Genomic DNA, 13,977 nt, shown 5'->3' with positions numbered 1-13,977 from the left:
AGAGATTGCTGACTTCCACGGAATTTTTTCCTCTGTTTGCAAGAAAAAAAAAGATGTCATGTAATCCCTCTGAACATAGAAATTTTAGAAATCAGCCTTTGAATTAATATTTTAGAAATACAGGCAGCCAGCTCTGCGGAAAACATTGCAAACTTCAACAGTGGCATTTACATGTTTCCTGGCAGAAACATCGCTGGACACAGACCAGGGCATTGCTATCAAAATGCATCACCCTGGGCACAATCCTTCCGACAGCCACAGCACTTTCCCTCGATGCTCCCAGCAGAAGAACAAGTGCATGGCAGCAGTTCTGGCTGCTACTCATCTCTGGCCCTCGAAGGAATCCCACCTTTCTGGTTGCCTCCAAATGTTCCCCGTATTAAAGAAGCCTCTCAGCTTAGCGGCATGAAAAGTACAGTCAGAACCACGTTATTGTTACACCAGCCATTAAAACATACAAAATATTAGTAATTCCTATGCAAATAATATGGAAGCTCCACTGACAGCTTTCCTGCATTTCAGTTCTGCTGGGGGCAGCATTCATTTTCTCCTCAGCTCTTCATCCCACTGCATCCTGAGCCCATCTCATGCAGCAGGACTGCTTCCCTGCATGGTGCTGCCCGAGTGTTTGCTGCAGTCCATAAAAAGGGAGGGAACGGTTGTATCATACAGACCTCACAGCCCTTTTAATGTGCTAAGGTCTCTCTTGAAAGTGCATGCAATTTTTCTAATGTTAAGCCCTCATTTTCTGTCACGCATTGTGTAACCATTACCACAGTGCAAGTCAGTGCAAAGGAGGGGACAAGAACCTCTGCAGAAAGGATGTAGGTTGTGCTGTGCACAGCTTTGTCTGCACTGACTCGGTGTGCTGCAGTGAAGCTTTTGCAGAAGCTTTCTGCTCTAAGGAATGGCCCCTTGCTGACTCCAGCTTCAGTCACACTTCTGATCCCTCCCCTGTTCTCTTCCCATTTCAAAGAGGAGGGTGTGTTCGCAAACGATGAGAGGAATGGAAATATGTTGTTTCTTGCCTTGTGCTCTCTTTCATGTTGGAAACGCTTTGCCTTTTAAGACAGGCCTGCTTGAATCAAGACATTTCTTAACTGCTGTAAAAACAGATCTTAAAGCACACTTCAAATGCAGTGCCCTGGAAAACCTGACACGTCACAATCCTCAAGCTGAAAATGCCACGTAAGGATGCAATCAGCAGATGCTGGGTGAGTATCTCCATCTTCACATACTACAATCTCTTCTTTAGAGAGAATGACAAAGCATACTGCAAGGGGAACACCAGAGTCTCATTATTATAAAATGCCAACACCACTCTCCACCCATCGCCAGGCACAAGTGATCGTAAGGAAATCCCATCCAAATGAGCAGCATATACAACTTTACAAAGACATATGAATGGTTCTCTGGTCAGCTCTTATAAATAGCATTTTACATATTAAAATAAATATGTCCACATTGCCAAAGTAGCAAGAGGTTTCTTCGTTATTTAAAAAAAATATGTTACAAAACAATATCATTTATATTTCTTGCTTAGTTCAAAAAAAGTAATAAAAAAGTCATTTTATAAAATAAGACAAAAGTAAGTTGATTACAAGAGTGTCCATCCCTAGCACGTGTCCTTGGTTTGTACACTGCGATACATGATGAGATGCTGGCCTCCAGGAAGTCACGTAATCATTTCTTCTCTTCTTGTTGGACAAAAGAAATCCAGTGCTTGCTTTTTTCACTACTTGTACGAGTCTATGATGACAAATTCATGGCAGGGGAGAAAGTCCTAGATCTGGGGAAGGTTCTCGTGCTATTTATGGCTTCTCTACTCCCTGTGTCAGACTGCCTTGTGTAACACAGAAGAGGATGTGAATGGCCAAGACTGAGCCCTGCAGTTTGGAGGTAACAAGTTCCAGTCAAACAGTGTAAGCAAGAAATTGCTTTTTTTTTCTTTTTTTCTTTAACACATCCTAAGTGTGCAAGAGTGTGGGAGCATGTGGGGGTGTGCAGGTCTCAGCCTGCATGGGGGTGAGCGTGCACCAGCCTGCATGAGCCTAAGGAAGATTAGAGAGTGTGGGAGAAGGGCTCCGGGTCTCCTCCTGATCTAATTTCTCTGCCCTTGGAAGATCCCCTCCTAGTTACCACTGCTGAGCATCCCCAGGAGTTTACTGGGCTCCAGGCCCTGTTGCTGTGCCATCTTCTGCACATCAAAACCCATGTGCATGAGGAACTGGATCACGTTCATCTCCTGCCCTGTGAACTGGTCCCTGATAGTGGGGCACGAGGGGTTGCAGTGGGGCCATGGACAGCTGTCAATCAGATGAATTGGGCAACCTTTCAGAGGGGCTTTCCCATTTTTGTTGCTCTCATGTAGGCTCCGATCCCAACAGTGCAGGGCGCGGGGTAACGATGTCCCCTTCACCTGGATGTCTGTCCAATGGCTGAAAAGACAAACCACACTTGTGTCAGAGAGCTCGGGCTATCAGAACTGGTTATTTTCCCTCCTGTTTCCACGCTGAGCTTTCACAGAAACTGTAAAATCACTCACTTGCGTGTAATGATCTCATGAGACAAACAGGCAGGAGCAAAGCTAGCACTAAAGGAGAAAACAGAAACACAGATTAGGTCTTGGAAGGACAAATTAACTCCTGTTCAACACAACTTCTCAACGAGGCAGAGGGTGGGATTTTTGCTGCCCTGAAAAAGTTTTTTGAAATAGTAATGACTATTGTGATATAAAACCCAGCTGAACTCTAAAGTACACAGAAGAAAAGGGGTTCCACCCTGCATCTGCTACAAGGGACTCCTATTGCATGGAGCAACTAAAGTACGTTAACAGTTCTTCCTCCATTGTCTCACCAACTATCTCAGTGTTTTTTGATCCATAACTTTCCAAAACAACCCTGTGGAGTGGATGGCTGTGCAATGGCAAGGGGCCTCGGACCTCACAGTGGAGGTTGGTAAAAAACAAACCCAACCAGCACCAATAGCAAAGGACAACCCGTAACTGTGAGCCTGGAAATTACTGTGCACTTACTCAGAAATGAAAAAGTCAACATCCTTGGCATAGACGAAGTGTAGCTCTCAAATGTATGACCCCATTTTCTGCAAAGCTCAGGTAAATGCTACTAGCGTACTGGGTAAAGGGCTCCTCTTGGAAGTACATGCGTGGGCTTTTCTCACTGAAAGACTTACGTCACATCCTTCAAGGTGTTCCTCAGCTCCCTCCCCAGATTCTGGATGTAGAGCCACTGCCCTTCCTGAACAGGCTGCCCGGTGAGGTGTACGTTGTCTACAGTAAGCTGGGCCTCATCAAACAGCCACTGGACAACAAAGACTGGACCTGGGAAGACAGGGAAAAAAAAAAGGGAGAAAAAGGCAAACAAATTGCTGTATGTTGGCTGCAGAGAAAACCCCAGAATCCATTTTCTCTCTCCCCTCTGATACTTACATCGAAGAGTGGGGTAAATCTTATATCCAAAAAAGCAATTCCATTCTTCTCCCTCTTTAAACTGCAGCTTACAGCGCTCAGGAACAATACCGTTCCAATACCTGGAAGACAAAGCAACAACAGAACAATAGAATGCCACAATGACACCTCAGCAGTGATCTTTCCATATGCTGGTCTACTTCTGTTCCGGTTAAAGTGCCAACTTACAAGAAGCAAAGCTTTTTCTTGGCTACACTGTATGGTCAATGCATTCTAGAGCAGCTAACTGCACACATTCTTTAGCATGACTGTGTTTTAAACATAAAATCCCTGACACCACTGAGGTTAGATAATAAATACTTTTCAGGTGTCAAAATGCAGGAAGCTAGAGAGGGAGAACATCCTCCCACTCCGACCTTTTACAAAAGCACACTTCAGAGCACGACTGTACCTTATCCCTCTCCTGATGGCTTCTGTTGGAGCACACGTTATGGTATCGATGCAGTCAGTTCTGCGATACTGCTTGTTATCCAGGAACCACCCGGAGTCTGCCAGGCCACGAACCTGGATCCCTTGGTACCCCATCTCCTCCAGCTGCTCCGCCACGCGATCCACGTTCAGGAGCACTCCTGTTCCTCCAGCACTGCAACAGCAATTTTAGTACTGCAGTGACAGTGCAGGCACAGCTACGGCACGGCCGTTAGCATTCATCTCACAGCATTGACACTCCAAGCAGCTTCATTTATCCACAGGACAAGGCCGTGGAGAACAGGTGTAGGGTTTGCTGTGCCAGTACTACCATATTCCCAGAAGAAATTTTTCAGGAGCTGCTGAGACCTCATCCCAAAGAGCTCTGTGCTGTGGAAGTCCTGCAGACACGTACCTGCTCCCTGCCAGCAGCAGCACTTTTGCAGTGCTAAGACCTTTTCCCACGAGCTCCTTGATGACCTCCTGGATGATCAGTGCTCCCATGAAGGCATATTCATCTGAAACAGAGAGCTCAGTGTCAACAAAGCTGCTTCCTGCCCAGGATAAGACTTTCAATTCCCTTCCACACATGTGTAAGAACGTCAGAAAAGGATCATAGATCTAAATGCCAGCCTGTTCCCTCTGCCTGCATGTTCCCCCAGCATTAAACTTCCCTGAAAGAAGTGAATAAGCAGTGAACAGAACAGAAGATAACAGATAATGGCTTCCTACATGGCACCCAGGAATCAGAGAAGGAAAACGAGAGCAAAGCAGACTGTTTCTGCAGGTATCACTTCTTGTAATGACTTAACTGTGAGCACAGGGAACCACACAGGGCCCAACAGATCACTTGTGTGAAATTTAGCTCCATCTGGGAGAGGCCTGCACCAGGCAGACGCTGGGTTCTGGCATTACCAAAAGGACAGCTGATGCAAAGTGGGCACGTAGGCAATGCAACTATCCTTCTTGCAAAGCAACCTGCAGATAGCTTTAGCATGACACACAACAGCTCCTTTCCAAGGACAGATCTCCCGAGACAAGTCTGGAGTTAAATTCACTTGCCTCTCACATTGGCAAAGCCAAAGTCACATGCAACAAACCATGGTTCCTCAGCTGCCCCGTTTAATTTGCTGTGTGCTGGAAGCCGGGGAGTCATCCAAAAGGAATTCAGTTCCTCTAATCCTCGCCTACTGCATCAGTAACATCTCTGCAAGCAGTGGCTCTGAACTATGTCAAAACAGACTGCACTAAAGAGATCAGGATGTTTTATCTGGAAGTAGCTCGATATTCTTTCCTGCCCTTCAGCGAGAGAAGCCTGTTCTCCATTCGTGCACTTCACAGAAGTCTGGCCATCGCCTTCAAAGTGCGATGTCTGCGGCAGCAACAGCCCGTCAGCAACACTCACTTTTCTCAGACTTGGAAGAGGCACCGCTCCAAACATCACTTGAGCAATACGGGATGAATCTGTAAGAGAGCTGTGTGAGTGCCGCGTTCCTCTGGGGTGAGGACGGGGTCACACGACTGAAGAAAATTAAACCCTGGGGAGGGGAGAAGGGAACGGCTTCTCATCCACACAGCCCCTGACAAACCCTCCTGCACACTGAGTCACACTTACACCGGTGTCTTGCAACTTCCTCCTAACGCTCATGGCTTTACTGAACCTAAGTGAAGCACTACACGAGGTGGGCAGGGCACAGGGCTGCCATGCTGCCCTCAGCTCCCACTGACACGGTGCAACACTGAGTGCTGCCACTGAGGGGCTGTGCAGGAACGATTTCACCTTGGCTGTTTGCCTGCAGCTTGCAGGATGCGCGTTCACATCCCTCTGCTTTTCCCTCCTACACAGACACGGACAAACGGATCTTTCTCATTTCTCCTCTTTGAACTAAAAGAGCGACTCCGTGTTCCTCTCGAGCTGGCAGACATACAACACGCCATCAGCCGCCGTGGGATTTGCCACTTCCTCTATTGGAGATGGCTCTCAGCTACCCCCAGTCCTCCTCCATCACCCTCACACAGCGGACTTGGGGATCTCCAGTCCTGGCCAGGACAACTTCAGTGAGAGACGTGTAAGGCAAATAATGAGGTTACGGGCAATTTCCCCTTGTGGCTGTTGGCGTTAACCTGTCCCTGCAGCATTCCTGGTACCCCAAAGCAGGAGGTGCTGTGTAAGCAGAACCCATCTCCCGAGCGGTCTCTCCTTACACCATGTTGGCGTTCCACCAGTGAGGGTTCTCCTCGGGTTGCGATGACAGGATCCCCGTTCCTGCAGAAGCACAGAGAGAGGGAGTGGACGGTGACAGTCTGATTCCACGTTTAGGTGAACTTCAAAACGCGGTTTGTGTTAGGGCTGGAGCCTGCCTACACAGCTCCATCCGCACAGAAAGGCACGGAGATAAGCACTTCCCCGGACAACGAATGCCCTCAGGTGAGCGGTAGCACACGCACCTGCAAATGGGAGCAGTGCGGGGATGCACGGGGCTGAGCACAGTGAGAACGAAGGGAGGCTGGCAGCGCCCTGCCGGCCCTGGAGCCCCGCGGTCCCACGCGTCAATTCAGCTCACGCGCGGCATTAAAAAAGCCGAAGGCGCTTCTACGTGCAGCGATGCACACAACCCTGCCATGGGTGCTGCGACCGAGCGGGGACGGGGTGTACCGAGAGAAGCACAAACGTGCCCCGAAACAAACGAGCGAAGCAAGCTTCACAAGACCCCGGCGGCTCTGGGATGCGTGTACAGCAAAGAGGGGCCGGAGCTCCGCGAGGCAGCGCTGCCCACGGCCGCCGCACCGCTCCCAACGCGCGTCCGCCCGCGGGCAGCAGCCGCCCCGGCGCCGGGCGACGCTCACCCACTCTGGTCGCGGGCCACTCCTTGGAGCTCATCAGCCTCCGCATGGTGTCGTAGCGCGTGTCGCAGTTCTCCCTGTTGAAGCAGTACCAGCCCCCTGCGGGGCACCGCGGGTCACGCCGCGCCGCCACAGCGCGCAGGCGCGGGGCCCGGGCCGCCCGGAGCCGAGGGCAGGCGGCCAGAGCGGGGCCGCCCCGAGCCGCGCCCGGGCGAGGCGGCGCCGGAGGCTCACCTTCCAGGAACAGCAGCCACCGCCGACTGCCCTTCGACTCTTTGAGGTAGTAGCTGCGGACAAACAAACACGAGGCGGCGCGGCCTTAGCGGGAGCTGCTGCCCGACCGCAGCGCTTTGATGCCCGCCCCGGCGGAGCGTCGGCGCTACGCAAAATATTTGCTCAGCGCCGAGGAGAGGCGGAGGGAGCGGAGCCGCCGAGCGCCGGAACGCTGCGGGCGCGGCCGCCCCGCAGGCGCTGCACCTGTCGCTGCCGGGCCGGGCGCGGCCGCGAGGTGGCGCCGCAACGCCTCGGGGCCGCGCCGGGGTCGGGCGGCGGGGAGCGCTCCCCGGGCCGGGGGCTGCGGGGCACCGCGGGGGCGGCGCGGCGCGGGGACTCACCCGGCCGGGCTGCCGTCGTTGCAGGTGACCGAGGCGTTGTGCAGGAGGTGCAGGCGCAGGTCGTGCGGCAGCGCCTGGGCCGAGCAGGGGTACAGCGACTGCGCCAGGCTCTTGACCTGCGCCATGAAGCTGTCCATGTTGCCCTCCACGGCGGTGAAGTCCAGCGGGAAGCTCTCGGCCGGCGCCGCTGCCGCCGCCGCCGCCGCCGCCTCGCCGCGCTCGCGGGCCGCCGGGCCCCGCCGCCGCCAGCCCTTCCTGCCCTCGCCGCCGGGCCCGGCGTGCAGCAAGCCGAGCAGCAGCAGGAGGTGCACGGCCGCCGTGCCCATCGCCGCCCGCCGCCACCCGCCCCGCGCCGCGGCGGCCGCCAGCCCCCGGTGCCGGGCAGCGCCGTCCGCGCTCCGCCGCGCCCCGCCGCGCCGTCCGCGGGGCCGGGGGTCGGCGGCGGGCGGCGAGGGCAGCGCCGACGGCGCGGGCTCGGCGGGGCGGCTGCCGGCGCAGGAGCCCGCCGCCCGCTCCCAGGCGGCGAGCATGACAGAGGGGCACGGAGTGCGCGGGGAGCGCGCCGGGGGCGCCGCCAGCCCGGGCGCCGCGTGGGGCAGCAGCCGGCCAGCCCCCGCCCTGCCCTGCCCTCCGCCCCCTCGGAGCGAGGCGGAGGGAGCGGGGGGTCTGCGCCGCGCCCGCCGCACCGGCACGGCGAGCCGCCGCCGCTCCGCAGGGCCGTCCCCCGCGCCGCGCCGCCATCGCCGCCCCTCGGGTCGGCGCCGGGACCGCGGACGGCGGCGCCTCCGGACCTCCTCGCCCGCGGGGCGGCCCCTCGGGCAGGGCCGGGCGCGGGGGCCGGGCCGCTCGGAGGCCCCGACGGCGCCGCGAGGGCTCCGCACGTGTCAGCCCCGACGGCGGCGCCCCCGACCCGCGCCCCCCTACTCCTCTCTCCCCCTCCCCCCCCGGCCCCCCGCGACCCGTTGGCCGCTCCGCCCCGGCCCCGCGGGGAGGTGCTTCCCGCCCGCTGGAGGAGCCGTCCCGGAGCCACGCGTAATTCCCGCATCCTCCGCGGCCGCTCCCCCAGCCGGCTTTCCGGGTACCGGCCCGAGCGCAGCCCGGAGCCGGTCTGCGGAGCGCTGCAAGAGCGGGAGGCGGTCATTTCTCTCGCGAAAGCGGCGCTCCGCTCCGTGCTGGCGGCAGGCTGCAAGCCGGGAAACGGGAGCGAAGGGGACTCTGCGTGGAGGGGGTCCCGGGTGGGGGTTGTCCGCAGGGTACGGGGAGTGCTTTCACCCCCCCGGCTGCCGCTCACCTCGAGGTTCCGAGGGACTTTTCCTGCCGCTCCTCGCAGTTACCGGGGGATGGGGGGGTATCTGCCAGCAGCTCTCCCTGGCTGTTCTGTAGTGTTGTGATATTTACGGTATTTAAAAAAAAAAAAAAATCTGGTCCAAAGGCAACGTTAAGTATCTGTTAGTGGGCTGCCTGTCAACCATAAGAGCAAGGCATGTCACAAAAATGTAATTATCTCAAAATTCAGCATTACAAACCACGGACGTGCAGAGAAAATGCTGCGCTTAGCACGGGTCTGTCTCTGTTCAGATACCGAAAAGGGCAGCTCCTGTGCTTCAGCAGCCCTGAGAGGAGCAGCACTGCAGGATGTCCTTGTCAGGAAGTGTATCAAAAAGGTGAAAACAGCGGAATACAGAAATAGTGAGGATTTTTTTTTTTGCTGGGTGCAAATTAAGGCTGTTCATCTGCTGCAGCTGCATTTTTTCATCGGTGCAGTTGGACTCAGCACTGAGCGTCCTACACGCAAAGCAGGTGTCTTCACAACCTGATGGTCACCTTCTGTCCAGTTACTCTTACGTACCCTCATCCTCTGCTCTGTCCCCAGTCTGATTTTTGTTTTCTTTTAGTCACATACTGATGGTGCTAATGGTACTTCAAGCCAGGAAAGCAGCTGAGCTGAACTGAACATAGCCCTGCACTATCACCCTCATAGTTTTGGGCCCAGCACACTGTCCTACTGCAGCTCCATTCCCATCCCTCCTGAACAGCTGCTGGGAGGTGCTGCTGGAGTTTGGGGGGCTGCAGGGCTGGGGAGCAGCCAGAGCTGCTGGAACGTGTTGCTCTGTGGGGCTGCAGTGCTCCAGGATCACGGGCGTGGTTGGCACAAGCAGCTCCAGGAGCTCATATCGCAGTAGCTGCAAGAAGATGGGACGTGATATCACTGAGTCCCGTCCTGTGTACTTGGAGAAGAGGATCCCTCTTGTTCTGACGGGCCCATGTTTCCGTTTTTGTGTCCTGTCTCTTTGAGGAGCTCTGGAGTTGGCGGGCTCTGTACCAGCTGCCGTGCCCACCGGGCACAGAGAGCCTTAGGGCAAAGAGGAGTGCGTGTTAACACTGCAGATCTTTGGGCTTTTGTCCAAAGTGGTGAAGCAGAGAGGTTCAAACAGTGCCTGTCCTGCCTGTTCAGGGCTCCCTCCTGCTTTGCTCAGGTAACAGTGCATTTCTCATCTCTCACTCATCCTTCCATTGCCCGAATCACCGCTGTCGTGAGGAGCGGGGGCTGTTGGGGGAGCACGATGCTCTGAGGGCATGGCAGGAGCTTCCTTCGGGACATTCACCTTTGGTACAGTGACACACTGAGTTTGGGGGAACATCCAAGCACACGCACATTGAATGCTGTTGTCAGTGTGAGAGCTTCTCCTTCGATACGAGCCACCTTGCGCTGAGTGCATCGTGCCTGGCATGGCAGGGGCTCAGTGAGAGCTGTGATATACACAGACACCTGCACCACACAATGAAGATTTGGATTTATTATTGGTAGGCGTAAGACATGTAGGAGGCCACTGGGAGACTTTTAACCATTGGGAGTACTGTAAAGGGAGATGCTTCTTGATGTAGTACTCCAGAAGAAATAGCCTGTGCAATATACAATATGGTCCAGTATGTCCTAGTGCAGTTCACTTGGTACGTTGGAGTTCACTGGACCTTGCTGTACTATAGGAAGTGAGAGAGAAATGGGACAGCTCTGCTCAAGTTCCCCAACTCATTTCCTAAGACTTGACCAAAAGCTGTGGTGGTGGGAGAGATGCAAACCACCCCGCAGACAGCACTCACCAACAGCTCAAATCCCACTTTTCGTGGCCCCACTGCTGTACCACTCTTCTGCCATTGGTGGTGGGGTGGATAAAGGAGCCTTAGTGGGATGGTGTATCCCGGCCATAGCAACAGCACAGAGCTCTGTGCTGGGACTCAGTGGGAGAAGCACTGTACAGAAATCCTCCTTACTGGGGTGAGTGACTCTTGTTCTGCATGATATTTCAGTTACAAGGCATTTCTACATGTTCACAGTTAATTTCCTATCCATTTGAAAGAAAATAAAAAGGTTATTGCTTTATTTTTCGGTGTGCACGTGTGTTTTCTAGAAAAAAAACAAAACAAAACATTATTCCATGTGTGTGTGTCACTGAATGCAAATGCACACAACTTCAGGAATACGTATTTAACACCAAGCAATGCTGGCTGCCCAAAAGGTGACTGCAGGGAAAGGGTCTGCCACGTTCTCTTCACTGTTATCAGCGATGGAAAGCAGTTCTCAGCTGGGTGCTGCTCAGCTCTCTGGTAGCTCTGTCCTCATCCTGACAGTGGCAGAAATCTGAATTGTTGAAGATATTTTCAGCTGTTCCCTAATGAGTCCCTCTTTCTTTGTTGCACTTTAATGAGCTCCAGGTTTTAGTTTCCTCCCCCCTCCTTTCTCCTGGTGCTTCCCATTTCAAATAAATGTTGAAGATCAGAAGTGGCTGTGGATGTGTAACGTGACCCTTCACCTCTGAGCAGCGTTCTGATCATGACATGCCATTGGAAGCTACATCCATCTCTCTATTCCTGCAACTCCAAAATTTTCAGCTGAAATTACATCCGTGTTTGTGGGGTTTTTTTTGTTTTTGTTTTTGTTTTTCCTTTTTTAACAGGAGCAACTTTTCTATGGGGGCTGTCACTTTCAGATGCAAAATAGGAAACAGCTGCCTTGTCCAGACATCAAATAGGAGCCACCCCCCATCCAGAAACAATTTTCAGGCTCCATGAAAACTGAAATGTATCTTTTAAAACATAATGGTTGCTCCATCTCAGCAGCTGTCATTAACAAAGCCATTTTAATTGTTGCTGCTTCTTCATCCCTTCTGTGAAGGTATTTGTCAGGGGAAGGACAGGGTGCCTTGGTTTGTGTTCCATACTTGGGTTGCTCCCTTACCATTACAGCCACATCATGGTATTTGTTGCCCCATTTGGAGGCATAGGGTGACAATGGCCCTTCCCAACAGAACTGAAAGAGCAGAAATCATCACGAATGTAAAGACACTTTTGAGTTTTACACTTGAACAGTGTTCAGATGTTCAGTGTACGTTGCAGCATCCTTTATTGCTGTTGCCATATCCTATTGAGCAGTCCTGGTGTTGGACTTGGGAAGCAGTGCTCAGCAGCCAGGGGACGTCTCCATCATTAACTTCCCACTGCTTCGTTTCTTCCCCTCTTTCATACTTCTGCTGCGCTCAAGAAGACCGAGCGTTATCTTTAAACAAGTCTTTCCTTAAAAGGGCCTTTTTTTTTCTTCTATAAACCAGGCAGAGCGGTGCTGGAGGGGAAAAGCTTCAGCTAAAGAAATTCCAGTGGCTAACCCAGGCTCCCTTCCTTAACGACAGGAGCAACCAAAGCACCGCAGCTGCCTTTGGGAACGCGTTCAGCGCAGCGGAGGCGGTGCCGGGAGCGAAGGGAAGCTCCGGGCTGCTCCGAGATGCCCGAGACGCGAGGATCCCGAGCCGTGCCCGCTCCTCCCGGCGCACAGCTCATCGGAAGGCACGAGCTCCCGGCGTGGTTACGAGGCAGAGGAGGTCCGCGCTGTCAGGCTGTGACACCGGCAGCCAAAGGATATAAAACGCCTTACGGACAGCGCTGGAAACGTCGGCTCGGAGCCGCGGACCGCGGGGATGGCGGTGCCCCCGGGACAACGGCCCTGCTGTGCCCGGAGAGCTTCGCTTCGAGCTCGTTCTCCGGAGGAGGAAGCGCACCGGAGCCGCACGCAGCCCCGCTCGTACCGGCGGCCGCGGGGGGCGGGGCGGGGGCGGGGCGGCTCCTCCCCGGCCGCGGCGGGAGGGAAGATGGCGGCGGCGGCGGGTGGGGGGGGTGCGGCGGTGTCGGTGTTGGCCCCCAGCGGGCGGCGGGTCACGGTGCGGGTGGGGCCCGGCACGGTGCTGCTCCAGGTGGGTCCGGGCCGGGGGCGGCGCGGGGTGGGGCCGTGTTCGGAGCCGGGCCCTGACGTGTCCGTTCTTTCCGCAGATCCTCGAGGAGGTCTGCAGGAAGCAGGGCGGCAGTCCCGCTGAGTACGGCCTGAAGTGAGTCCCTCCTCGGGGTCGTCCGCGCTGCTTCAGCTCCGAGCCGGGCTGAGGCCCGGGCCCCGGGTGGGCCCTCCCGGCGGCGCCGCGCTGCCCTCGGGCGCCCCGCGGCCGTCCCGCTGCCGTCCCGCTGCCCGCTCCCTGCTCGGCCCGGGAAGGCCGTGTGACGCGTCCTGGAGCTGTTCGCTGGGACTGGTCGCTGTAACGCCAGTACGGGTGCTGTGTGGGAATACACGAGGAAATCGTGCCCGGTCAGCGCTGTGGAGAGAGATCCACGCGGCACGATGGTCCCCGCAGGAAGTTATTTTGTTCAAATGAATCTCAGTGGATTTTCCAGTGTCAAAGTCCATTCTCGTTTGAGGCTGATACCGAAATCCTTCCGTAAAAACTTGCCCCTGCTTCTCCACCTCGTACGCCTTTTCTGATTCACTGCAGGACCCCTCTGTTCCCTGGTGTTGTGACTGCATGCCTTTACACTGTGCAGAGCAGGAGCCTGTCCATCTGACCAGCAGCAAGATGCCTTTTTACACTTCTCTGAGTGCACATGTTGACATTTCTTAAATCATGAGTAAGAGTGTGCACTGAGGATTTTATCTGTGACTTCTACAAACTGTAGCTTTGTATCATTACACTGCATGGCTTACAGCCTGCCTCTGGAGAGTTCTCTTGCTCCAGATCCAGATGTTAGGTCCCCAAAGTGATCTGATGTTGGTATGTGATGGTTCCCCGTGTCCTCATCTGCTGTGTTTTTCTTTAGGTTTCAAAGAAGTATACTTGATCTCACTTTACAGTGGAGATTTGCCAGACTGCCCAACAATGCCAAGCTGGAGATGGTGCCAGTCTCTTGTAATAGAGTGGAAACTGAAAACACGGTATGTTTTTACAAATGGTGACCTGATTAGTATAATTTCCAGTCCAGCTCGATGTGATTCTGTCAGATTTAATGAGCAGGAGCACGTTTAGGCTTGGCTGGTGCTTAAGTCTCCACCCGAAGTATAGTGGAGGTGTGGTGGAACGTAGTTTCGTAGCTGGAAGTCTTTGCTTACAGTCCATGTGGTGATGGAGGGTTGGGGAGTTGTTTTATTAGAAGGCTTTTTGGTCTCCACTCTGGTTTGCTGTGGGTGTGTTTTATAGCTTTGGGTATCACTGATGTTCACATTTGCCTTTAAAGCTTCCACACACTTTGTTCTGGTGCTGGTGTTTCCTTTCTGGCTCTGTGGTAGAAAGACCCATCTGCTCAAAACATCAT

At 54.3% G+C, this 13,977-nt stretch overlaps 2 protein-coding genes across 2 annotated transcripts in view; one reads left to right on the top strand and one right to left on the bottom strand.

The window, feature by feature from the left end:
• Positions 1 to 328: 328 nt before the first annotated feature.
• NOTUM (notum, palmitoleoyl-protein carboxylesterase) lies at positions 329 to 7,694 on the bottom strand. The gene is made up of 11 exons (XM_065735264.1): positions 7,354 to 7,694; positions 6,974 to 7,026; positions 6,743 to 6,838; positions 6,101 to 6,161; positions 5,301 to 5,359; positions 4,311 to 4,413; positions 3,879 to 4,070; positions 3,449 to 3,549; positions 3,193 to 3,340; positions 2,546 to 2,593; positions 329 to 2,438 (listed from the first exon to the last, which is right to left on the bottom strand). The coding sequence occupies exons 1-11, from the start codon at positions 7,677 to 7,679 to the stop codon at positions 2,132 to 2,134; spliced, it is 1,494 nt and encodes a 497-aa protein (XP_065591336.1). The 5' UTR covers positions 7,680 to 7,694; the 3' UTR covers positions 329 to 2,131.
• A 4,800-nt stretch (positions 7,695 to 12,494) lies between these two features.
• The window catches only part of ASPSCR1 (ASPSCR1 tether for SLC2A4, UBX domain containing), a 34,882-nt gene continuing 33,399 nt past the window's right edge, over positions 12,495 to 13,977 (top strand). Inside the window, exons 1-3 of the mRNA XM_065735281.1 lie at positions 12,495 to 12,596; positions 12,673 to 12,728; positions 13,486 to 13,600. Of these exons, the coding sequence (XP_065591353.1) occupies positions 12,495 to 12,596; positions 12,673 to 12,728; positions 13,486 to 13,600 (273 nt within the window). The remainder of the gene's footprint in view (positions 12,597 to 12,672; positions 12,729 to 13,485; positions 13,601 to 13,977) is intronic.

The sequence above is a fragment of the Cyrtonyx montezumae genome, unplaced genomic scaffold (assembly GCF_038088225.1).
Source record: "Cyrtonyx montezumae isolate F1298 unplaced genomic scaffold, pur_monq_1.0 scaffold_19, whole genome shotgun sequence".
NCBI lineage: Eukaryota > Metazoa > Chordata > Aves > Galliformes > Odontophoridae > Cyrtonyx > Cyrtonyx montezumae.
This window is presented reverse-complemented; position numbering and strand designations above follow the sequence as displayed.